At 40.3% G+C, this 24,951-nt stretch overlaps 1 protein-coding gene across 3 annotated transcripts in view; it reads left to right on the top strand.

The window, feature by feature from the left end:
* Nucleotides 1-433: 433 nt before the first annotated feature.
* KCTD3 (potassium channel tetramerization domain containing 3) overlaps nucleotides 434-24,951 on the top strand; it is a 25,935-nt gene continuing 1,417 nt past the window's right edge. The window contains exons 1-17 of one of the 3 annotated variants that reach the window (XM_027641258.1): nucleotides 434-576; nucleotides 5,658-5,711; nucleotides 7,150-7,195; nucleotides 8,062-8,135; nucleotides 8,597-8,655; nucleotides 8,842-8,922; nucleotides 9,572-9,706; nucleotides 10,930-11,020; nucleotides 11,283-11,473; nucleotides 15,075-15,190; nucleotides 19,042-19,129; nucleotides 19,262-19,378; nucleotides 20,512-20,682; nucleotides 21,791-21,946; nucleotides 22,929-23,025; nucleotides 24,357-24,541; nucleotides 24,643-24,781. In XM_027641258.1, coding sequence (XP_027497059.1) covers nucleotides 449-576; nucleotides 5,658-5,711; nucleotides 7,150-7,195; nucleotides 8,062-8,135; nucleotides 8,597-8,655; nucleotides 8,842-8,922; nucleotides 9,572-9,706; nucleotides 10,930-11,020; nucleotides 11,283-11,473; nucleotides 15,075-15,190; nucleotides 19,042-19,129; nucleotides 19,262-19,378; nucleotides 20,512-20,682; nucleotides 21,791-21,946; nucleotides 22,929-23,025; nucleotides 24,357-24,541; nucleotides 24,643-24,781 — 1,928 coding nt within the window. In that variant the 5' untranslated portion in view covers nucleotides 434-448. Of the gene's footprint in view, nucleotides 577-738; nucleotides 758-1,290; nucleotides 1,458-5,657; nucleotides 5,712-7,149; nucleotides 7,196-8,061; nucleotides 8,136-8,596; nucleotides 8,656-8,841; nucleotides 8,923-9,571; nucleotides 9,707-10,929; nucleotides 11,021-11,282; nucleotides 11,474-15,074; nucleotides 15,191-19,041; nucleotides 19,130-19,261; nucleotides 19,379-20,511; nucleotides 20,683-21,790; nucleotides 21,947-22,928; nucleotides 23,026-24,356; nucleotides 24,542-24,642; nucleotides 24,782-24,951 lie in introns of those variants that run through there. The other 2 variants (XM_027641260.1, XM_027641259.1) reach the window with 2 other exon arrangements.

Below are 24,951 nucleotides of genomic sequence, written 5' to 3'. Positions count from 1 at the left end.
ACTTAAAATTTAAGTTAAAATATCAGGCTCATATTTGCTTATTCTTCTCCTTGTTTGAGTGTAGGAAACGATCATAAAGCCTACCCTCACAAGTATAAACCATGATTTTATGAATTCCTTTGCTAACCACACTGTCATTTATTTCCACCTCAGTTTTTCTTCACATGCTGTGATAGCTTTTTTCCCCTCAAACTGCATTGTGGGCTCAGATTTGTCATGTCTAGTATTTTTGTCCTTTAACTGGTGTGGAATTTGATTGATTACTGTGGGCTGCAACTCAGGCTTTAAATTTCACTGTGCCGTCACTGCCTTCTAATTGAGTTTTCAAGGAATTCTCTGTTTCTATGCTCTCTCACATGGAACTGGCATTTACTGGGGGCCTGAACTCCCCAGCCTGGGATCCCTGCGGGTAGTGGGAGATGCAAGGCCCAGGGGATCTTCATTAGCCATGGCTTTCACAGATCAGTTAGGCTGGAAAATATCTCAAGGATCATCAAGTCCAACCTATGACCAAATACCACGTCAGTTAGACCATGGCACTAAGTGCCACATCCAGACTTTCCTTAACACCTCCAGGTACGGTGACTCCACCACCTCCCTGGGCAGTCCATTCCAATGTCTATCACCCTGTCTGTGATGAAATTGATCCTAACGTCCAACCCAAACCTCCCCCGGTGCAGCTTAAGGCTAGGTCCTCTCGTCCTGTCGCTGGTTACCTGGGAGACTGACTCCCACCAGGCTACTGGCTCCTCTTTAGGTAGTTGTAGAGAGCGAGATCACCCCTGAGATTACTTTTCTCCAGGCTGAACAACCCCAGCTCCTTCAGCCATTCCCCATAGGAGTGCTGTGCTCCAGACTCTTCACCACCTTCGTTGTCCTTTTCTCTTTATTTTAGGCGAGGGTCGCTGGCGCCTGACAGCGGTACAGGCTGTTCCCCCTTCCTTAGAGACCACCCAAAACCAGAATTCCGGTGTTGTGACTCCCCTCCTCCCGGGGCGGGCGGGCTCCGCCAGCCCCTTCCGGGCGCGTCGCTGCCCCCGCGGGGCGTTCCCTGTTCCCCCCGCCCCGTCGGGGCGTCCCCGCCTCCCCCGCTCGGCTCCGCTCCGCCCGCTCTCCGAGGCGTTTTGGGCCGCGCCGGCCCAGCTGCCGCTCTCGGTGCTGCCGCGTTGCCATGGCGTGTTCCGGCCCCGGCCGGGCCTGAGCGCCGGGGAGTCCGCGGGGCCGCAGCCCGGCCGGGCGCTGACCGTGCCCCGGCCGCCGCTGGCCGATCCCCCGCCGCCTCCTTCCCCGCCGCCTTCGCCTGGCTCCGCCGCTGCTGCCCTCGACCGCGAGGTTCCGGCGGGAGGCGGCGGCGGGCGCCGGCCGGAGCAGGCGGCGGGGAAGATGGCGGGGAACGGCGGCGGCTTCGCCGGCGCTGGGAGCGGGGAGATCATCCAGCTCAACGTGGGCGGCACCAGGTGAGCGGGCGGAGCGGGCCGGGCCCCCCGCGCTGCCCCCGGGCGGTGTCCGGCGCGTTCCAGCGGCATCGGGGCGAGGGGCAGCGCCGCGGGGGTCCTGCCGGGGGCCCGCCGGGAGGGACGCGCCCCCGGCCATGGCGGGGTTCAGGCGGGGCCGGCACCCATCCCGTCCTGGGAGGGCGGCGGTGCCGACTCGCCTGGGACTGCCCGCCGAGGCTCCCTGGTCTCTGGTGCTGCCGCTGGGAGGGCCTCGATGAGCCTTCCCCCAGCACAGTGCGGGGGAGCCGACCAGGGGTACCTGGAGGTGGACATGGGAAGTGTTGGCAGCTCCGCGTGGTGTCTGCCCGCTGTGCCCGGGCTGTCTAGATGCGTACGCTCTGCATACATCTCTGGGAATGCTGCTTCTTCAGGGATGGAGGATAGAGAGCTTTGCTTTGCCATCACATCCACAGGCTCCTGGTGAACAGTCGGCCTGGCAGCCTCAGAGACTAAGGTGTTAAAAAGGTTGAAACGATACTGCTGGTGTCAACCAGAATAAAGAACTGCATTGTTTTCGAATCTAGCGTGGAAGCTGGCAAATGTAGACATTTTGGCAGGCTGAGGCACGGAATTGTGGGACAGCTGTGGTCAGAATGTGTGATAAATAGTGCAGATATTCTTGTCAAAGTGCTCAGGCATGAAATCATTTGTATTATCGTAGCTGGTGGAAACTGAAATAATGTGCCTTCCTGAGTCTGCGCATGACATGAAGCCAGCTATGAGTAGTAGGAACTACTACTACTATTTTAAGATTTTTCTTCCATTACCCTGAATATGAACTTGGTCTGATAATTAAATTGGGTGTTGCAGCCTTTCTCAAAGTATAGTGGAATAGAAATCGATGCAGAATTCCCTTGTTATGATAAGACGTTAGGAACCTGGTTCATCACAGTGAAACTGCTTGTAATTTGCATAGGCAAAACTCACCTGTAATGATGCTTTCAGGATAACTTTGTTGTTGCCTTGGACCAGATTTCATGTTATGCTGAAAAAGGTTCTTCAATGAACTCTGTCTCTGAAATTATAGGCCAGTTTGTCTTTTAGGTTTTTATTACATATGGAATCGCAAAGATGCTTCAATTTTGTAATTTTAAATAGATCTTCCTTATTAAATGCCTCTGTAGAGAACAGAGAATTAGGTATAGAGGATGAATCAGGGAAGAAATAGATAATCTCAGCGGGTTTACCTACACAGAGAAGTATGAAGAATAAGGCAAACTAACAATTGTGTGCATTTAATTTCTAGCTAAAGATCTAGATTCTAGTCAATGGATATCATTCGGATGTAAGGAGTAGGAAATGTGTGCGTGGATATTTCCCTTTCAGTAGAGAGACAGTGTGCCTCTGTGTAAGAAGTTTTGGTCTTTTGCAAGGTCAGCTTCCCTCAGATACATTTGAAAATGTTTTTCAGCTTGCAAATGCGGGTGACTCAAAGCTGGCAAATGGAGTGAATGAACTGGACAGCAAATGGGCAAGCGTGGAGTACTATACACGGTTCCTCTTCATTAGTTTCTATTACTCTTACTAGAAACCTGAAACTCTTAGTTTTGTTTGTAGAGTTTTATGAGAAGAGGAAATTAGCACTGTCTTCTGTCTCTGACACCAGTTATTCTGTGGAGCATCTACTACAGAGACCCTAGCTTTCCATGTTCAGAAACAAGGTTCCTGCTGCTCCCTAGGACTGTCAGGGCTTCTCTGTTGCGTGCAGTTGCTCCAACAGTTCCTGGTCTCAGCTTTTGTGAAATCCTTTACTGCGAGCACAAGCCACTTGCAAATTAAAATTCACAGAAATTACTGTAACAAATCAGGAGAATTCTCTCGACTATGTATCTCCCTCTGGTTATGAAATAACTCTACAAGCAGAAGAGACTATGGTTTAAAGCTGTCACTTAGCATGTCTGTTTCCAGATGCATATATTTTCTTTAAAATAACTGTAGGCTGCCACTTGCTTAAGAGTATTTGAGGATATTGCACTGGGTTTGACTAACTTTCCTAATACAATGTCTGTCTGACTGCTGCATGGAGCTGCAGATACACTTATAAATGTTGCTAGCTAAACTTCTTTAGGCATCCTGGAAAGGAGCACTCTGTCTTGTTGTTTATGTAGATTAATGTATATGTATTAAAAGTTCTAAAGTATGTGTTAGTATGAGGTATTGCTTACTAAGCTGGTACCATAGTGCTAAATTACAGACAGAAAATCCTTGTGCTGTCTAAATCCACTGCTAAAGTTGAAAGAAGACAAATGTGGAGTTGGTTGATGGCTCTTTTTCCTGTCCTCCTTGTTGTGTGACTTGTTCTTCTGGAATGTCTGTCTCAAATTTTGCTACCAGGCTCTTTATCTGACTTACAAAGTGCTAGAGTGGAACCCAGCTGGTCAAAACTTCAAAACGGCAAAACTTCAGTGGTGGCACTCTGAAGAACTGACTGTCACTCGTGCTTATATGGAGACATGTATCCAGACCAGAAATTGTGCTGTAGTGTGTTGAGAAGATCGTACTGCCAAGTACTCAAACATCTTTTCAATGATCCTGAATGTCTTCACGGTCTCATCAGACTGTTGTTTCAGAATTAATTTAGCATTTATCATTCAGTGTTGTAGAAAATGCCAGTTAGTTCTGATTCTAGTAGTTCTCTGATATCTTTCTGCCTACATATGCCTTTCTGGGACCATAAGTCCTCTGGTTTTCTCATTTTCCTTTTTTTTTTTTTTTTTTTCTAAAACCTCAAAATAAATGAAAGTTGTAAAGTGTTTAAACTATTAGGCAATAAAAGCCTTTATATTATGGAGACTTTTAAAAGGGCTGACTGGTGATGCTGCATCTTTCCCCCGAGTTATGAGCAGTGTCTGGATTAATTTTTGGATAAAATTCATGTAATTAATTATTTTTTCTTATACACATGCTGTAATATAGTTAGATGAATCATCCCTTACTCTTAAAGCAAAGAAGGGTAGTGACCTGTATTGCTGTGCAAAACTGCAGATGTACTTAGAAGTACTTTAGAAGCGCCCTTTTTTTTTTTTAAGAAAGGACTTTGTGCATGTTTGTGCTTAGAACGCTGATACTGCAGGTTTTCTTGTTAAGAACAGATTTGCCATTGTTATATTTGCAGTGAGCAGATACACAATACATGTTTTATGCAGGGTGGTAGTTCCATACAGTCTTTGTGTTTCTGCCTCTTAGGGAATATAAAGGGGGTATAAAGTAATGCTTTCTGTTGACCTTTTTTTTTCTCTAAAACTGGAAAATACTAGCAGTGAAAACTAGATAAATTATGATTAAGTGCTTTTATTCCAGAAGTATTTTGTAGTCCTGTGCTACATGGAAAGTTGTAATGGAATTTTATTTTGCATATCCTTTTTTTTTTTTTTTTAATTAATGAAGAGGTCACCAAAGGTTTCTTAGTCATGGCACTAGTAAGAGGGTATGTACAGCCAGAGGGCTGATGCAGAGCTTGAGCTTGTTGTCCAAGCTGCCACTCCAGTTGTCTTCCTTCCTGTTAAATCAAACCCAGAAGAAGTAGAAAATAATCCATAGTTATTTATTATGTAAATTACTGTCTGGCATCATAAATAATATTATAATTTGTATTATCTTATAACATGAAACACCTTTTTTTCTTTTAACTGTTATTTTTATTGCCTCCCTGCCCCAAAAGGGACCTAAATAGCAAAATGGCAAATAATTAAAGTTACTGTGAAATATTAACTTGAAGCTTATTGTAGTCTTTTGCAGTGCACAATGTAGCATGCTTAGAGTCCTAAGTAAGAGTATCATGCAGTTAATGACAAATATAGCACACTGCTGATAAATATTTAACTGTTTGGGTTTCCTGTGTGTGGAGGAGCGTTTGTTTTCTGTGGGTCTTTTTTTTTAAGTGTTAATGTTGACAAAGTATGAAAATACAGGATGTTTGGGACAATGTGTTAGAAACATATAAAGCATGACACTTTTGGAGTCTCCAGACAGTCCTGCTTAATGCTTAAGTCTGTGCAAAGAATCTGCAACCTCTTTGAGTTTGTGCAGACATTTAAATGATCTTGGACTTCCCAAACCTGTCTGATATTAGCTCTTTAGGACAAATGAAGGAATTTTAGATAAAGCAGACTTACTTCCAATTTTACAGCTGATTTTGAGCTCGTAACTTTGTTTTCCTAGGTTCAGCACTTCAAGACAAACACTGATGTGGATTCCAGACTCTTTTTTTTCCAGGTATTTGTGATATATTATCACCTTGAACAAAGACAAATTAACAATCATTAAAGAAATTATTAATGTTCTCAGTTCTTAATTTATGTTGTAAATAGTCTTTATTGGGGGAAAAAGCATTAAGGACACTATGTCAAGAAATGAGACAGATTCATTTGAAATAGGCTGTTATCTAAAAGTCATCTTCTTTCTTGAATGTAGCTGTGGCAGCTTATATGTGCTGAAGAGTTGTCACTTTTTAGATGGAATGTTGTGGAAATAACACTCCAAATCTGCAGGAAAGGAAGATACCACTGATTCTTACTATATACACTTGTGATCTTACTGGCCATATGCAGTAGCACTGCCTTTGATGTGTGGGAGTGTTTGGATTGTTTGGGTTTTGGGGTTTTTTTTTTAGTTGTTGCTGTAGTCTGAGTTAACTCCAAGTTTTGGGGGCTCTTACTTGTGATACAGGAGCTGTTGAATTATTGAACATCCTCCTTTTGTATCACTGCCATTAGTACTTCTACAAGTTGTGCTGCTTATTGTTTGCATTTTGTGCTGTAGTTGCTGTACCTCTATCACCCCAAATAATCCTAAACACGTAAAGGAAAACATAAATGCTAGCAATTTTGCTTCCTTACATTTAATTTTTGTACTCTAGACTTCTTTTCTAATAAAAGTCTGGCAGCTGACGTAGGCAGCATTACCTGGTCCTATTTTACTGAAATGTTCAGATAAATGAAATGCCTTCTTTGAGGCACACAAGGAGGGAGTCTCATGCTATTCTCCATCTCTCAACACTAAATATGCTATCTAAGGATCTTGTCCTAAAAGTCATGCAACACTGGAAAATCTTAGAGATAATTGTCATCCAGACTCAGGTGAAATCTTGAAATAAAGCTATTGATGTTAGTTAGTTTCCATCTTATCTAAGACGAGATTTTGGCACTGTGTTTTATATGAGTCTAGAGCAGAAATACTTTGATCTGATAGAAAAAAGCTTTGAAGTAAAATTGTGTTAAAAATAATCCATCCCATTCTTGTCCAGTAAGTCCTTTTGGGTTGGGTTGTTTACTTTTCCTTTTTGCTTCAGCAGCTTTTACCAATTTAACTAGATTTTTAACCAACTATGTAGCCCTCTGAATGCTTGGGAAAACTTTCCCATCCTTTCCAGACTAGGCTTCATGTCTGTTTTCTTTGGGAATATGAAGGTCCTTAAGATGCAACTCTCAACCTTTCCTTAGGTGTGCATGCACTGCTCCTTTATTCAGCAACAATATTTCACCCCCTCCGGCTTTCTGCCTCACCCAGGCAGTTTTCTTTGCTCAGCTACACTGTTTCATCAAAATGTAACCAAAAGTACACAAAGAGACCAAACTGACTGAGAATGTTGTTATCCTGTGTTTGTGTTAGTACATTTCTGAGGGACATCTAATGAAGATTTCCTCTGTTTCAGTTTGCTGAGTGGAAGAATTTCAACACTAAAGGATGAAACTGGTGCTGTGAGTAATAAACCTACTGTAACCCATTAATTTAATGTTATGCTTTTGGTTAGGTTCTTTCCTAAAGCGTATTCACCGCGGGTGCTAATGGGAGTTACACTGCTTGAGTCAGGCTAAACTTTCATGACAATTAGTGACATCTCTGGCTTTCTTGGTTCTCAAATTTGTTTCAAGGTAAATGAAACTGGAACAATGTGCACATTTCTATGCTCATTCTGTGTTGTACAGGTAATGCAGAATCAGCAACTGTACTTTCCTTACACAGAAAAACTGCTAATTGCTGTATTGCAAGGAGGTGTAATTTTCACTAGATAGGCATTGCACATGTAGTTGAGTAATCCAACATGGAAATGTTGGGTTTTTGGCAAATACATGTAGCAAAATGGCCATTTCAGTCCGTGTATGTGATACTCTTAAATAGGAAACTATAGTTACAGTAATGTTGCTGAGTGATAGTAAGAAACAGAAGTAATTTGCTAAAAATGCGGAGGTAGTTTTAATGGTAATTGACTCAATTTAAAAAAGTCTAAACTTATCTTAAGATCTTATTACATTTACTTCATTCTGAACACAGGATAGAAAGTGAGAGTATCCACTGGCTTTTGTGGAGACTCTAGAACCTCAAGAACACTTCTATTAAGTGCCATCTATTTGCAGCAGTGTTTGTATATATGTCCTTTAGGAATGTTGAATTAGTGGATAGCAGAAGAAAAACGAGAACAAAGAAGAGGCCCAAAAACTGTGGGTTTTGTTTGTCTGCTGAGTGCCTCATCTTCAGCTCCTCTTTCTCACACTCAGCATAAAAAGGCATTTTAGTTGATGGTTGCTCCATAATAGGGCTCAAGTACAGAAATTTTTCTTTGCAGATATTTATTGATCGAGATCCAGCAGCATTTGCACCTATTTTAAATTTTCTTCGCACAAAGGAGTTAGACTTACGGTAAGAAGTTTTAATTGTTTCAAGTGAAAATTATTTCAATCAAAAGCATTAGAAAACCTTTTCAGATGAGGATTGTTAAGTTTTAGTCATCTGGCTGGGTACCTGGTACATGACTCAGCTCCCTGGTAACTGTGGGGCCAGGTCTAGCGTATATGTATGGCATGGTGGAGGCAGAAATGGTGGCATTCCATTTTTTTAGTAGATTCTTTTAATTTAAACCACTTCTTGCAGTGTATTTCTTTGTTTCTGTATCTTTGTTTTAATGAAAGCCAAGTAAAATTAATCACTCTGAAATCTCAAACGTCAACATGTTGAATGCATTTTGTGGTAATTCTGTAAACTGTTAGGTAGCTTGATATTTATATTGTGTAATGTCCAGTTATATGCAAGTATTTATGTTCAAGGTCTTGACTTACTTTGTTCTTGACGTTTTTTGTTTTGGGTTTTATTTATTTCTCTAGAGGAGTGAGTATTAATGTTCTCAGGCACGAAGCTGAATTCTATGGAATCACTCCTTTAGGTAACTGGTTTTTTTATCTTAATGTGAGGTCATATTTATTACTGTAATAATGGCCCACTGACAAATCTGGGCAGTTGTGACACTGAATATTTTCAAAGTAAAGTTTATCAAAAACAAGGATATTTGAGATAATGTAATGTTTCCAAGGAAGCAAAAGCTGTGGTCATATTTGGTTTTGCTTCTTAGTGAGAAGATTGCTACTATGTGAAGAACTGGAACGCTCATCTTGTGGCAGTGTCCTTTTTCATGGCTACCTACCTCCTCCAGGTATTTTTGTATTCATTGTCTGATGTTTGCAGTCACTTATTCCTTTAGTTTTTAGGGGTGATTGGTTCAGGTAGTGACTCTGCGTGACAAGCTGTTCAGAGAAGGCCTTCCTATGGAAAGCTAAAGATGAATGGTTGAACCAAACATTAAAACCCAAGCTTTCATCTGTATGAAATGTCATGTAGTACTAAGCAGGCTGTGTTTGGTAGTAGACTAAAGCAGAAGTTCTTCAAGTGCATTTCATTATAATGTTAGGAGCATGTGGTTCTTTCTTCTTTCTGAAGGTGCAGTTACCTTGGGTATCCTATGTCTAGGTGAAAAATCACCATAAATGAGCTTTCCTTACTAATAAGAGTAGCTGTTAGACTTTTTTACTTCTCTGTAGAGATGAATACAACTCAGTGTTAACCTGAAGTCTAAGGGGTATCTAGCCAATTATTGACAAGTTTTCTGAAGGTAATTCCCTAAATTGTGAATGTCAACATTTTCTATTTCAGTGTTACAATATTGCCTGATTTTCTTATAGCAAATGAATTAAACTTTACATCAAAATGCACAAGTATCAATCCTGTATTTTGAAAGTGAACTGTTCTTTCTGTTATAAAGCTTAAGGAGTGGGACAAAACATCTCTTTTCTTTTCTTTTATAGGCATTCCCAGCCGTAAAATAAATAATACTGCTGGGCCACCGGCTGATGTTAGAACTGGTCAGAATGAGAGTGAGATGCTTGGAGGTGGTGTCCAACCTACACTTGCTGGTACTGGGGAAGGTACAGTAAGGCTAGGTGAGGAATGTGTTTTAAAACCAAAACAAATTGCAAAAAACATAGTGACTGTATCTGGTTTAAATCTGTTCTTCTATGTTTGCCTGATTAAAATTGCTGAATACTTAGTTAAACACTACTCCCTGTACAGCTTTTAAGGCTCACTGCTGCACAATTAAGATGTGAGGCTTGAAGGAAAGGCAAATCAAAGTTCTTCATGCAGTCTTAGCATGGCCTCTTAGACAAATGCCTCACACTGTACTAAAACCATGATAAAAAATAGAGAGACCGCTGTCTCTTTGGTCTTTGTTCAGGGCCTGCTTCCTGCTCTTCCACCTCTTTCTTGCTTGCTCTTGGTGCCTCTCTTGCTGTGCAAGAGTCAAGTTTTTAGAGGAAATGTAGTCTTCACAAAAAAAATTGTGAGACTTGTCGTTTTCCAGCTTTTGACTTTGCAAGCAAAATTATGCCATTAGAAGTATCATATTTCTGCTATAATCCTGTAAATTGTAGCAGTGTTAGGAAAATCTAGAGTATGTAATAGGTGAATCTATTTCCAGGTAATATAAAAATAAGGTTATGAATTGCTGATTCTTCTCAAACCTGCTGCAATTTTGGAAGAAGGCAGTCTTGGGGAAAATGAAACAGAAGATGCAGTCTTTGGGCATTAGTTCTTTAGCATATCAAGGCTGAGAGCTAACTTGGGGAAGTACAATCACCACTAATTTCCAGTGCCATCCAACACTTCTACCAAACCTAATTTAGTTCTAGATCAGAAACAAGCATGTTCCCACTAGACAATAAATGGAGGAGCTGTAGGTGTTCTCAGATACGGGAAATTTCAGTTTAGCAGTCTGGAACAATAAAACAGGTTTGCACTAACTGTTTGGAAAGAACTTTGACAAAAGAGAAAGCATTGTTTCTTAATTGATTAAATTCCTCATTTTTTTACCAATTAGACAGGCTTTAAAACTGAGGCATATACTACCCTCTTTCTCTTTATGAACATTTTACCGTGACACTTTGCCTTGTAGTGATGATGAAATGTCTTCCTTCTATGTAAGAACTGTAATAGCTGTAAGGATTGTGAGGAGTAATACTGGTAACTAGAATCTAGCTGAAAATGTTTCTTGAGAAACTTAACTATCATAGTTTTTGTTCTCATAGCAGCGAGTTCTATACTATTATAGATGTCTCTGCTCGTCTAATATTCATCACTTGCCTAACTGCAGCTTTATTGTTTTTAGGATTTCCTGTGGACCCACGGAAGGTCCTAATAGTAGCTGGCCATCACAATTGGATAGTAGCTGCCTATGCCCATTTTGCTGTTTGCTACAGGTATGAATAGAGTTGCTTGTCAGGTTACAGGAATCTAAAAAAATATGATCATTTGCTATGAGCAAAGCAAAAAGTTTGCATTACTCTGAAATGGCAGTAGATAAATGGATTCAGTCTGATCCTATAAATATATGAGTTGCTGCTCTTTTTTTGTGCACACTGGTTCAGGGTTAGATTGGGTTGTCTGTTTCTCGATCTCTGAAGACTGGGTTTTCCTGGATCTCTGACATCTGCTCCCTGTTCTCTTCTTTGCCCCTTCCAGAATCAAAGAGTCATCTGGGTGGCAGCAGGTGTTCACGAGTCCTTATCTGGACTGGACAATTGAGCGAGTGGCTCTCAATGCGAAGGTGGTTGGAGGACCTCATGGAGACAAGGACAAGATGGTTGCAGTTGCCTCGGAGAGTAGCATAATCTTGTGGAGCATTCAAGATGGTGGAAGTGGGAGTGAAATTGGTAACTATCATTACCTGAATTTTTTTTCTTACGTGTGCATGTTTAACCAGAGAGGAGACCCTATTTTGATCTGTGGTGTTCAGTGTTCACTTTCACAAATTGACAAAACAAGCTATAGTATAGGAACCTGTTAGAATGTATTAACCTTCTGTTCTGCACCAGCAATACTTTCTCAAAATAAAAAGGAGAGAGAATAAAAGAACAGTCTGTTTACTAGCAGATACTAATACTTACTGTTCAGTTTGAGGATTATATGTCAAGATTCAAATTAAGAGTTAAACTTTTCCCTGGACTTGCATTTGAATCTAGAACATAGGATAAAGGAACTAAGTTTCTGAGTTGGAAAACTACAGATACAAAGAGATTCTGCTCTCTTCTTTCCTTTTTGTTATTAAAGCAATATTTTTACATAAAAAGATTTTGGTTCACTGTCAAATGTCTTTCATAAGTGGAGTTTGGAAGATGAAAATTTCTTGGTTTTAAAACTCAGGTGTCTGGGCAGGAAAAAAGCACAGTTTTGATAAGCATACAGGAATTACTGCTTGTACGCTTTGGCACAGCACACACCATTTGGGAGGCTGTAGAAACAGCAACAAGATGTTTTCAGAAGTAAATACTCCTTGCTACTGATCTAATAGCTTGTCTGAGTCACTTGTTCAAATACAGGGCAAATTTGGGAGGCAGTGAAGGCAACGGTTTTGATCCGTGTGCCTTTAAGGGAAGAGCTTACTTGAAAGTTTCTCAAGCAATTTCTAGCTATGTTGATGGCTGTTGCTTTTTTCTTTTTTTCATGCTTGAATGAGTGGAAACACTAAGTAGATTTGAAGATGGGGAAACGTAAAGGTCTGGCATGAGATAATTCAGCTGTGTACTGCTCTTTTGCTTGTGACTCTTAGAGGTCTTCTATATAATCATGGTCAGCAAAATGGAAAAGGAGGTTCCATTGTATTTAAAAAATATATAAAAGATGTGTCTAACAGTTGAATATGAAATATTTTAATTAAACACAGGGAGTAATTATTGTACTTGAGAAGCCTTCTCATATATTCCCCTTGACCAAATCTTAAAGGCAGGGAAGAACTGGCATGACAGCTGTACTCCTCTAATAGGCATTTCTTTATCACTGTGCTATTGCATTTCTCCTGCACTTTCTGATTTCAGTTAGCGGCTTGCGTTACCTTGAGATTTGCAATAAGATATGGGAAGCACCTCCTTGGATTTTTGGAAATCAAGTGCAAAGGAGCACAAAACCCATAAGTGGACTTTTATTTCAAATAAAAACTCTAAAATATGCCAGTATCATAAGGTTCTGATAGCTCAGACTGTGATTGAACATGGCAACAAAACTGAAGGAAGCACTTTAGCTAAACAGGCTGTACTGCATTGAAGTGACAACTGTGAAACAAAGGAATTGCCACTTGGGGCAGGAAGAGGAGGGAAGCAGAGAGAAAGTGCCTACAGGATGGAATCTTCTGTCAGACTAACACTGACCAAAATGTATTGTTCTTCTTTTGGACAATAGGTCATGCTGATTGATTTAAAAAACCTAAAATATGCTTGTGTTTAATAGTAGTAACGTGAATATAGCTGATTTGTTTCCTTGTAGAGGCAACTGCTTGCAGTCCTGCTTTGTATTAGAGATACAGTACATTGCTGTCATCTTGTGAAAGAAACTACTTGTTCCAAGCAGTTGCTGGAGCCTGGCAACACCATCCTCAGAAAATTGTGTGGGCTGGCATCTTTGTGATAGAGCTCTCCCAGAGCGCTCTCTTTCCTTTCAATATTACTTACATAAGACACTGCTGCTGGCTTGCTGCTGTAAGCAGTATTTTACTGAGAGGGACCCTTAGGACAAAAGCCTGTCATTACATATAGTGTTGTCTCCCCTGTGGACAGGTCTCAAGATTGTTGAGCCTAAGCAGGACTGACACTTCAAATTCCTCCAGACCATTCAAGCTGTCTTCCTTGATTTCCTTGAACCTCATCCTTCTCTGGAGTAATCAATTCTAGTTGTGTCTGTGGATTTTTTATTATTGCCTTTTTCATGTGCCCTGTACTGCTGAATCTTATCTGCATTAAATGATTGTACTGTGCCCTGGAAAACAGTTTAGCATCATAATTAAAACATAAATATAAATTGAGCTTCCTGAGATTCCTTCGTAGGGTGTAACAGAAGGCTGATTCTTGGCTGGGAATGGCACTGTTCATTTGAATTTGCCCAAAACAATGTTGGGAAATTTTCCAGCTATTGGGTACTCTGTTTTGACAACATCTATCTGCTGCAGTTAAGGTATATTGGTGAGGAGTAATATAAATATGTAGAGTGAGCAGTAAGCAACAGGAAACTTGTGAGTGAAGCTTGACAGTTGGTAGTGTTCTAATGTATCCCCATTACTTTTGTACTTACCAGACAGAAAAACATAGCCTGGAATTATTTACAAACCAAGTTAATTACAGAGTCAGTTTGCTGGGCATTATCTCAGACCTTTTGAGTTTGCTGTAACTTTTAAATACTTGGACGATAAGTAGTACAAAATGGTACTATGCTATCCAAGTTTGCAGTGCAGTGAAAATTATTCATGTTGGATCTGTGATAAGACTAGGAAGCTCTAAAGGATCAATTTTTTGGACAGCCTCAGATGTTAAGGTCAACTGTAACCGTAGGCATCAATGCCTGTCATGTTCTGCACTGTTTTGATTTTTTTTTAAGTGAAATGTTCTCGGTCCCAGACTTCCTTTACTTGGAAGGCTAGCATTTGCTGGTAAGTTTTATCTTCCAAATTTGAATTATATGTGATGATTGCTGAAACTGCTTCCCTATATATCTTCAAGTTTTAATAGTCTGATAGCCTGAACTTTCTGCTCATGGCCTGCAACTAAACTAAAAGATCTGGAGATAAAAGGAAGGAAGGAAGGCTTTTACAGGCTGCTTATTTTTCTGGTTTCAAGTATTTCTGCTAAAAGAGAAATTAGAATCTATTCAAGTAAGGTCACATTGGAGTAGTTCAGTCTTTTCCCAAGAATAAGGATAAAGCCTTGTAGCCATATTTAGTTTCTCAAATACATTTTCAGAATGTCTGTTTGATTGGACTTTAAAAAAAAAAAGCATTGAGAACTTGTCATACTTTAACAAGTAATTGCAAACTAGCATAGCAAATTTGTGTGTCTAGCAAACCCCATTAAATTACTGCTTCTTAAATGTCACCTAATAGTCTCACGTAAAAAAAACAACTGCAAAACATCAAAAATTCCTGCCTGCTGTAATATGATTTTTGTTTATTTATTTTAAATCCTTTTGAGAACTCAAGGGCTGTAGAAAAATGATTGCATGTTTTCATATGGGCTCTTCTACCTTCTCCTGCCTCTCTCCTTCCCAAATAATGATGTTATTAGCAGAGATGACATCACACTGCCATTTAATTTAATTAAAACCAGTTTTCTGCTTGAATGGTACCTCACCTAGAATGCTGCAAACCCAGTGTTGGCTGTTCTTTATTTGCTACTCTAATACATATGATGTGATAATAATGGAGAGATTCCATTGTTACTGTTTTTTTCTCTTTATTTTAGATGAGCTTCATAGACTCTTCATTTTTTGTAGGAGTGTTCAGTCTTGGAGTCCCTGTAGATGCTCTCTTCTTCATTGGCAACCAGTTGGTGGCTACAAGCCATACAGGGAAAGTGGGAGTATGGAATGCTGTGACTCAGCATTGGCAGGTGTGTTCAATTCAATTTTCTGCATCTTTTTATAAGCTGGTACGTCTTTCTAGTAAAAAGAGAATAAAATAATCTAAAAGCATGTTGGAAATGACTGTTATAGGGTTTTCAACCCTGTCTTGTTGCAGAGTTTATCACCTGGGTATCTGGGTATTGTACATGTGAGCAGAATGTTGAATTGTTTGGTGGTACCACCAAGCATGCTTTTTAGGCTTTCAAATGAAAGGATGTGGTGTGATTTTGGGTAATAAATGTCAAGTGTGTGCATATTTAGACTTACGGATTACTAACTGTATAAAAATGCAGTAGGACCCTAGGAAGTAAAATTGTGGGGAATGAATGACAGCAATTTCTGCACCATGTGAAAGAAGAAAAGTCTGTTATCTGGGGATCTCAAGAGCTGCTTTACAATGGGAGACTCTTCTTCATCTTGTATGTGGATGCTTCTGGCTGTGCTTACTTAATCCTGTTGTCAGAATGCATATTAAATAGAGAGATATTTGGAGTCTGTATGAGCCTGAGAAACAGTGGAGCATTCAAATAACAAAGCTTGTAACACAGCTGGATGTACATTGTTGTGGCACAAAACCTGGATGCAGTAAAAATCCCCAAAATGCCTTGCAAATCTCAAGAAGCAGAACTGACCTGAGGCTGCTGCACTGTTTACTAAGTTCTAATTCAACCCGTAAGTGGCAGTAATGGTAACAAATAACATAGATATTAAGTGTGGGGATAGCAGTGCTTCTGCAGCGGAGACAAACATGTTAGTATGGCCTTGAATTAAACAAAACATTATTTAAAGTTCTATTGATGCCTTGCAAAATCTTATATTAAGAGACAACTTAATACTGTGTGACAAGCTGGTGTTTAACAATATTTTCTAAAGGAACAAGACATAAGGAATAAGAACTGATGTCCCATTCATCATCTTTGTTTCCAGGGGGAGCTGCAGAAATCTTTCTGATCACATTAATAGTTCCTCAGTTTGACTGACTGTTCCTTTGGTGAAAGCATTTCTTACTGAAGAGTAGAAAATCTTTGAGAGGTTTATATGCCAATGTCCTAAAAAAGTTTTTTGGCTTTCTAATTTTTTTTTCCAAGTGGATGAGAGTAGCTTTTAAAAAAAACCAAACCAAAAAAAATCACAACTGAAAAAAACCCCAACCAAACAACAAACCAATAAAAAACCCCACACAAAACCAAAGCAACAAACAAAAAACCAAACCAACCTTGTGTTTCAAGGTGCTTTCTATACCTCAGGCTTTTTTGTTAGTAAGAAAAATAAAAAAACAAAGATCTTCCTATAGATCATCATCTCCCTTTAGAACACAATCTCCTTGTGTGGGGGTTGATCTTACATTTCCTAATGCAAATATATGATATTTGTGTGACCCATGAGTTGCCCATAGCTCTGGACTCAGGATGTAATCTTACTTGCTTCAGTGAGAGAGACTTTGTGGAACAGAATGTGCTGATGTCCCATTTTGAAGCAAGCACTTTGTTTCCTTTCAGGCTGATGTCTTTCTGAGATCTACTTAAAAGAGGCTTAGTTTGTGCAAAGCTATCCTTCCTTACATGGTGATCTTTGTATTCGATGTATTACACACTGAAGATGTAACTCTGATCTCTGCATGTGATTGGTTCTTGCATCTTCCCATCTTGGAGATTTGAGCAGACTACTGAGGTGGTTTCCCTAGTACTTAATTCCTCTGGCAGTGTGTCAACTGCATGCATCAAGGAGGAGGAGGTTGTGGGCACTAGATAGATCTGTAATGAAATTCTTAGCAAAGGAGAGCTTAAAGGAAGCAGAATATTTAGTGCTCTAGAGTAAGAGGTAACATAAGGCAGCAGAGCGTGACAGCAAATCTTACTCTGCAAAGTGAGGATTCTCACTGGTCTTGCTTTACCAGTGACCATTGTATAGTGTTGCTCTGTTTCCTAATGAAAGTTCACATTTTGGCAGATGTAACTGCTGAATTGCCTCTGGTGTCCCTGTCTCTGCTGCAGAAGGAAGGACTCTCCTTATTTTGTATGGTCTTTCTGACACAGTCGATCTCTGCTCTCTGCAGCATTGTGGATCCTTGTGCTCGGACCTTTCCTTGCAGTTGTTATGTCTTCTGCAAGGTGATGACTAAAGTGGTGTATCTGTTGATGGGTTGCCTCTACCTTCATTAGTTTTGTAAACTTTTTGCAGGTGGCTGAGCTTCTGTATATGCCTTTGATCTACGAACCAGAGAGTATGCAGCACCTTGATCCATCAACTTAGATGCTGAGACTCTAGTTTCTTGCCATTCTGCTCTTGTAATCTCTTTTTAAAGTAGTCTAGGGAAAAAAAAATCTCTTGAAACAAAGTTTTGTGACCCAGATCTTTAGATGCTGAATTTAATTAGGTGCAGTATGAATTTGGCTGTGGGGTGGGTAGGGTACTTAACCAGCTGTATCTGAAAAAGTACAGTGTGAAAGCTTTGAGATCAAGAATAGCCATTCTTTTCAGTAATTGGCAAGGATCCTTCTCCAGGTCATTCAATCATCAGTTATACGGGGAAAATCCAGGTGATTTTCAAGAATAGTTTATTTTTAGCATTGGATATGTGCTGAATTATGGCTGAACACAAGTGAGAGAGGTGCAGTTCTTTAAACAAAGAAAAGAGGGAAAGTGCTTCTTCCCTGTCCCCCACATCTCCATCCTCTGGAAAATATGTAGAAGCTATATTCATGTTGCAGCCTTTTTTGTAAGGCAAAAAGATAGGTTTAGAATATGTTTTAGGGGCTTACAGACCATCCATAGAAGTGAATACTGGTTTAGAGTCCTAGCTCTTGGGGGCAGGGGGAAGTTTCTCTCGTGGTTTTGTTTTGCTCTGCTTTATCTGACAGATTCATTGTAGGTATTTTGCAAATGACTTTGCAAGTCTCTGAAGCAACTGGAAGGATGCTGCTGGTCAGAGAGAAATGAGAACTTAGGCTGAAATGTCCATAAATTAGTATTCAGTGTCGATTAAGTGAACTCACTGCAACATACAGAGTACAGGAAAAATGCCATGACTCTGTGCATGTTTGAGTCCTCTGGATAAAATGGCTTTTGGTTTTTTTTATCTAGGGGCTGAAGCAAAAAAAAAAGAATTGCTTGAAATAGGAGATCTTATCTAGGATAACCTAAACTTTTTATTTCCTTGAGATTTCTGTCCCACTTGGGGGAATAAGCACTCCTTTTAATCCTAGAGGGTAAAGAAGGGGCACTTGTAATCCCTCACCTTAGGTTGTAGACCAGTAAGTAAAATATGACAGAGCTGCCTTCCAGTTTACTTGGTGCGGTTGTGTACTGGAAGTGATAAATTGTAAAGGAACAAGAATTTTTTCCCCTTATTATGTATCTGCTAGAGGCAGAGATCTCCATAGAGTTTGGCAGAGGGACACAAAACTGGAGATAGAAGAAGGTGTAGAGAGGCAACATCTAGTTCTTTGGTCCAGCAACCTCTTAAGGACTTGTCAGAAGGGAAAGAAGGGATAGGACAGAAAGTGTGAAATACACTCACTTTGCATATAGAAAAAAAAAATCCACTTTTGAAGATGTGGTTTAGCTGCAACGCTCTAAGCTTTGTGCTTTCACGTGGAGAAGGATCTTCCAGTGCTAACTTGTCTGCATGCATGTGCTGAACCACTTTGGTAGAAGAATATGATCTACCAGCAGTACTTTCAGAATGCCATTGTATGTGTGAGTGTGTGCACAGCAGCCTCAGTCCAGTACCAAACTCAGGTGTTGTTCAATAAAATATACCGAAAATGTCTGAAAACTGAGAAGGTAGCAACCTAAATTCTTGATTTGCTTTTGTTTTCCTTTCTGTTTGCACTAGGTTCAGGATGTTGTTCCTATCACAAGCTATGATACTGCCGGGTCTTTTCTGCTGCTGGGCTGTAACAACGGTTCTATCTACTATATAGGTAAGAAGTGGGAGCAGGGTGGAATAAAAAGGAGGTGGTACTGAACAGCTTTTTTGTTAAACTCTTTAATTGATTTAAGTTGCATCAGAACAACTCTGTCTAATCAAAATAATAAATGTCTCTTTTCCACAGACATGCAGAAATTCCCACTGCGAATGAAAGACAATGATCTTCTCGTGACAGAATTGTACCATGATCCCTCCAATGATGCTATAACAGCTCTCAGTGTCTACCTCACACCTAAAACAAGTCAGTATTCTATCACCATCTCTTCGCTGAGAGTCTGTTAGAAATATGCTTTTCTTTTTTCTAAATAGACTTTTTCTATTGCTTCATAGCAGGGCTAGAGCACACAAGGTAGCCTTTGACATAAACAAGGACTTTTTCTTCATTTAATCATCTTCAAATGAATGATGAACACTAGGCATAGCAGTTTCCCCTTACAGCTGTACATCTGTATAAATAGGTACATGTACTTACATGTATGTATATATTAATGCTTGTGCATAATGTACCTTGACTGGTTTTGAGGCTTTTGCAAAGATAGGCACTTGGATTATGAATTGTATTCACTGAAATAGTTTGTGGTGAACTGGGGAGAAGTGGAGGGAGAAAACTTTGCTGTTGTGTCTAACCTTATAACCAATACACTAGGAAACATTTCCATGTGCAGCTGGATGATGCTTAGCTATTGTGTCTATAATAGCTTTTTGTAATCATGATGCAGCTATTTTTTATATTAAAAAAAGAAACCAAGAGCAGCAACAACAAAAGTCCAAAGCAAAGTTCATGGCTAGGCTTCATGAACAAAGAATTGGGAAGGGCTCTACCCACATTTGCTACAAGCTCGCTGGTGGCTGAAAAGGCCAATACAAGGTAGACACGTCCGGTTGCACCAAGGCAAAGTAAAACTCAAAAAAAACCAAACTGGGAGAAAGTGGCTACTTATAACTATATTGATACCAGAGTGACTTTTTTAACTATAGTCCTTCCTGGCTTGTTTTGCTTTCCCGTTTGCTTCCCACTAAGGCAGAAAAATATACATTATGTGGCATGTATTGACCATATCACTGCGAGAAGTGCCAATATATCTATCATATGACTTTATCCACCTTCACTTCCACGAAGGAGGAGAGAATGGGAAAGAAGGCTGTTAAGACACTGTTGAAGAGTGTAGTATGGAATTGAACAAACCTTTGGTTATTCTAGTGGCAAAACAACCTCCCTGTTCATGGGAAAATAATGAGTAAACAGTGTTTAAAAAACGTATCTTTCTTACTTTGGAAGCTTGAAAATGCTGTTTTTTACTACCCCTTTTCCCTGGCTTCCAGTAACACAAACTTTCATTCCTGGGAAAACAACTGTGTTCTTGTTTGCTTTAGGTGTAAGTGGCAACTGGATTGAGATTGCATATGGCACCAGCTCTGGAGCAGTGAGGGTGATTGTACAGCACCCTGAAACAGTTGGGTCTGGACCTCAGCTCTTTCAGACCTTCACAGTTCATCGAAGTCCTGTTACGAAGATCATGCTCTCAGAGAAACACCTTGTGTCAGGTAATCTGCACACAGATTTGTATTGGCAGTTCTCCCCTCCATCTGAGCAATGAAGTTATTTGTATGCATTGGTCTAACTTGTGTTGTTCCCACGTATAATAGAAATGAGTTGAACAGATTTGGGGGCAGGGAAAGGGCTAGAATGGCTTGGATCCTCTTTCTTAAAGTAAGCATTCTTAAAAGCTCTTATCAATTCAAAGACCTAGGTTTTATTTGACGAGAAACAACTCACTCTTTCCTTTCTGTCTTATTCCAAGATTGCCATTTGTGGAAATAAAAGTCTTATTGTTGTGGGCAGGTCCTTTAGGACTTGTCTTTTTTTAAAAACCTTTCAGGAGCTTCCTGGGCTGCAGCAAAATGTCCTCCTGGGCCCTAGAAAAAGCCTTCCCATGACTTCAAAGGGCTGTCTGTGTTTCTTTCCTCAGCAGTCTCCCAGTGTTTTTTGTGCTATCCTGTTTGTGCTATCTTATGCTCAGAAGAGGGTCTTGCTTTCTGGAAGATACAGTCACTCCTTCCTCTGTAAGAATCTCTTTCACCCAGATTTCAGCAGCCAGGGCATGGCAGAGAAAAGATTTATTTTCTGCTGCTATCCTATTCTTTAAAAAAAAAAAAAGGAACAAGAAACATGGTATCCAATTATACTGCAAATAAACAGCCCAGAGGTCATCCATTCCCCTGCAACTTGCTGCTAAACTCTGTGTTGGGAAGGGGCACATCTGTATGTACAAAAGTGAATAACTGATGAATGAAATGGAAGAGGACTGTTGTGCAGGCTGCTGTCATGATGTGTCTTGTCCTAGTGTCTGCACACAGAGGACTGAAGGGTGCTGTAGGCTACTGGTGCTGACTCAGTCAGACCTTAGTGTTGTGTTTTCACCTGTTTTAGTTAATTTCTTAAATTTCTGAGGGAAGAGACAAAACTAATAGAAAACAGAATATCAGCAATGATTTGTAGCTAGATAATTGTCTGGAGATGCTTTGTGACTTCACATAGAGTAATCAAGCAGAATTTAGTCAATCTTGAAAAACTATAATGTGGATAATCATTAGAGAAATCTATCTCAAAAATTTTGTCATCCCTTGTAAATGTACATCTTCTCCTTTCTAGTTTGTGCTGATAACAACCATGTACGGACATGGACTGTGACTCGGTTCCGGGGCATGATTTCAACTCAGCCAGGCTCAACACCTCTTGCATCATTCAAAATCTTATCGTTGGAGGAAGCAGAGAGTCATGGCAGCTACTGTTCTGGAAATGACATTGGTAGGATGTCTCTAGATTGTGCTGTGCTGTGCCTGTACATTCACTAGTATCATAGAGGTTTAACAGATCTTCAGCTCTTTAACATGCAAGTCACCTGATGAGTGTGAGCTTGTACATACTGCTGTCCTCTTGAAAAAATGGCAGGGATCTGTAAGATCCACCGGGAAATATTACTAGGCTGTAAAGAGTGAGTACACTTAAAGGACATACTCTGAATGAGAGAAAAAGGGACAAAAAAACCTTTGGAATACACATACTGTACCTGTTCCTTGAGCAAAATGATGTAGCATTTCAGTTTTGGTTTAACTAGAGAATGAGAGAAAGCACAGGAGACTCTATTAAAGCAGATAGAGCATAGCAAAGACTGGGTCTACTGCAGATTCCAGTTCACTCTTCCATCGGGGTTAAACAATGCATAGAAAAAATTCTTAAAAGTTGTGACAAAGTTTACTGAAGCCTTGCAACTGCAGAAGCAAATGCTGCTAGCAGATTGCTATAGCAAGGTACTGAAAGAATGTGTTGGTAAATATGGTTACACAGGTAGTCTAGATTCCTTCGTGGTCAGAGCCTTGCAAATGAACCTTTAATGAATAGGATGCCTTGTGAACACAGGGTGGGGTCAGTTCTACAGCAAGAAATCTGATTAAGCCTTTAGACATCTAGGAGCTGCAAAATAACAAAGTACTTACTGTTATTATGGAGACTTAATGTAGGGTTTTTACTGACATAGTAATTCCTCCAGGAACACACACCAAACTTAAGAATGCATGTCCCTTAGAACAACAAAGAAAGATATGGATTTGTAGAGACTTCTAACCATTGGATGGCTTTTTTTAGCTATTGGTTGTCTTTGGTTCCCTGCTCTAGCCTTGATGCTTTAAAATTGCAGTGGTCATACTAATGAGTCTGGATCTTCAGGACTGAATGGGAAAGAGGGTGAGGGAATTGAAACAAACAAACAAGTGATCTTTCTTTCCTCTAGGACCCTTTGGTGAACGTGATGATCAACAAGTGTTTATCCAAAAAGTTGTTCCTATCACTAATAAGCTATTTGTAAGGCTGTCTTCAACTGGGAAAAGGTATGTCAGTGCTGAGGGGTTTAAGTGGGAAAAGAGCAGGACTATTGAGGTGGTGGGGTCTCCCTATTCCGTGCTAAGTGCATGCAGCTGCACATAGCAAGCTTCTAATGTGCTTGACAGCTCTGGCTGAACTCTTAATTTGTGTTAGTAACAGAACTGTACTCAATGATCTCTTACAAGCTCAAAGCCAAATGGCTTTTTGAAAAATAGAGATATCTAATAGGGATATCAGAGACTCACTTCATGATGGCTCACCCTCATGAGCTCACAAAGCAAACAGTTCTGTGCCTCTACAGAATATATGACTCTCAGCCATGGTACCAATGCTAACATTAAATTTCAAAACTAATGCTGAAGTTGCTGGTGGCAGGGATTTTTTATGCTGCTTACAAAGGCAGACAGGGAAACAGCTTCTTCCTTTGACCTGGGCTTTGAAGATATCAAGACCTTTAAATAAGTGGAGATACTGTCTTCTAGATCAGCTATACAATTATTTTCTTAGGTTTGGCTTCATAGTATTATACTACATTGCTGCCAACATAGTAAAAAAAAAAAAAAATTGCCACATAACCACAGCTGCTTTTCTTCCTCTTAGACTAGGAAGGTGGCAAGAGATCAGAAAAGTTACTGCCTCTCGTTTCTGTGCTGCTTCCTTTTTGCATCTCTTGCCTAATAACTTTGAATCTGGGTGAAAACATTGATGCCTCAACATTATGACTTATTTTGGCACTGCTCAGGTAAAAAAGCAATACAAGGGGGCAGTAAAATAAATTACCTGGAGCACGAGCAGCTTAGTTTTGGGAGTTCTTTTTCCTTCTGCACTGCCCATAAACTTCTAAAATAAAGGGAAAAAGCGATGCAGATCTGCCATGACAAGTGAGATTTTGGTTGTGATAAGACAAAAGTTATCTGTATAGATAACATTGGATTTATCTTCCTTGGATTTTTTTTGTGTATCTTTTATCTGGTTAAATGTGCTGTTTCTGCAGGTTAGTTTCCTAGAGTCTGCATATGAAGTTCTAGCATATGATGGGGCTGGTTCCTGTCATTCGTATGAGAGCCTTAGATTTCTAATCATTGTAAACTGAAAATGGATGTAGAACATATGCCTAATAAACAAACAGTAGGACTGCAGATGTACTGGGGGTGGGAAGGGACTGTCTGCAGTGAGCAGTGTGCCAGTCATGCAGGGGAAGGAATTTCATCAGGAGGAAAGGTCTTTTTCTGAAGGCAGGTTAGGTGCCTTGTCAGAAAGTTGAACCACTACTGACTTTGCTGGCCAAACTTCCAGGTGCAGTTGTTATAGTAACTCGGCATTTCTCTTCCTGTAGGATATGTGAGATCCAGGCAGTTGACTGCACTACCATCTCGTCATTTACTGTGCGAGAATGTGAAGGATCCAGCAGAATGGGCTCCAGGCCACGCCGCTACCTCTTCACTGGGCATTCAAATGGCAGCATCCAGATGTGGGACCTGACCACAGCTATGGACATGGTTAATAAGAGTGAAGACAAAGGTAAGTTGTGTTATGCCAGGACCATGGTGTTTCTTTTTCGTGTCCTCCCATGTGCCTGACTGCAGTAAATGGACTTGGCCTCTAAGAGCTGTCTCTTTCAGATGTTGGTGGCCCCACGGAGGAAGAACTGCTCAAGTTGCTTGACCAGTGTGACTTGAGTACATCTCGCTGTGCCACACCTAACATCAGTCCTGCCACCTCAGTTGTTCAGCCAAACCGGCTTAGGGAATCTAATTCCAGGTAAGTCACCAAGGGTGGCACCAGCTGCAGACACCAAAGGTTTTACTTTTCAGGTAGGCAAAGAGGGGTTTGGTGACTTCAATGCAGTAGCTGAGCCCTCGAATTCCTGCCCTAAGTAGCTTGAACTGCACACAAATACTCCTTGATTTCTGTTGGTTTGTATGTGTGCA

This window comes from Corapipo altera, unplaced genomic scaffold (genome assembly GCF_003945725.1).
Source record: "Corapipo altera isolate COAL_440 unplaced genomic scaffold, ASM394572v1 48b, whole genome shotgun sequence".
NCBI classification, from domain to species: Eukaryota; Metazoa; Chordata; class Aves; order Passeriformes; family Pipridae; genus Corapipo; species Corapipo altera.
This window is presented reverse-complemented; position numbering and strand designations above follow the sequence as displayed.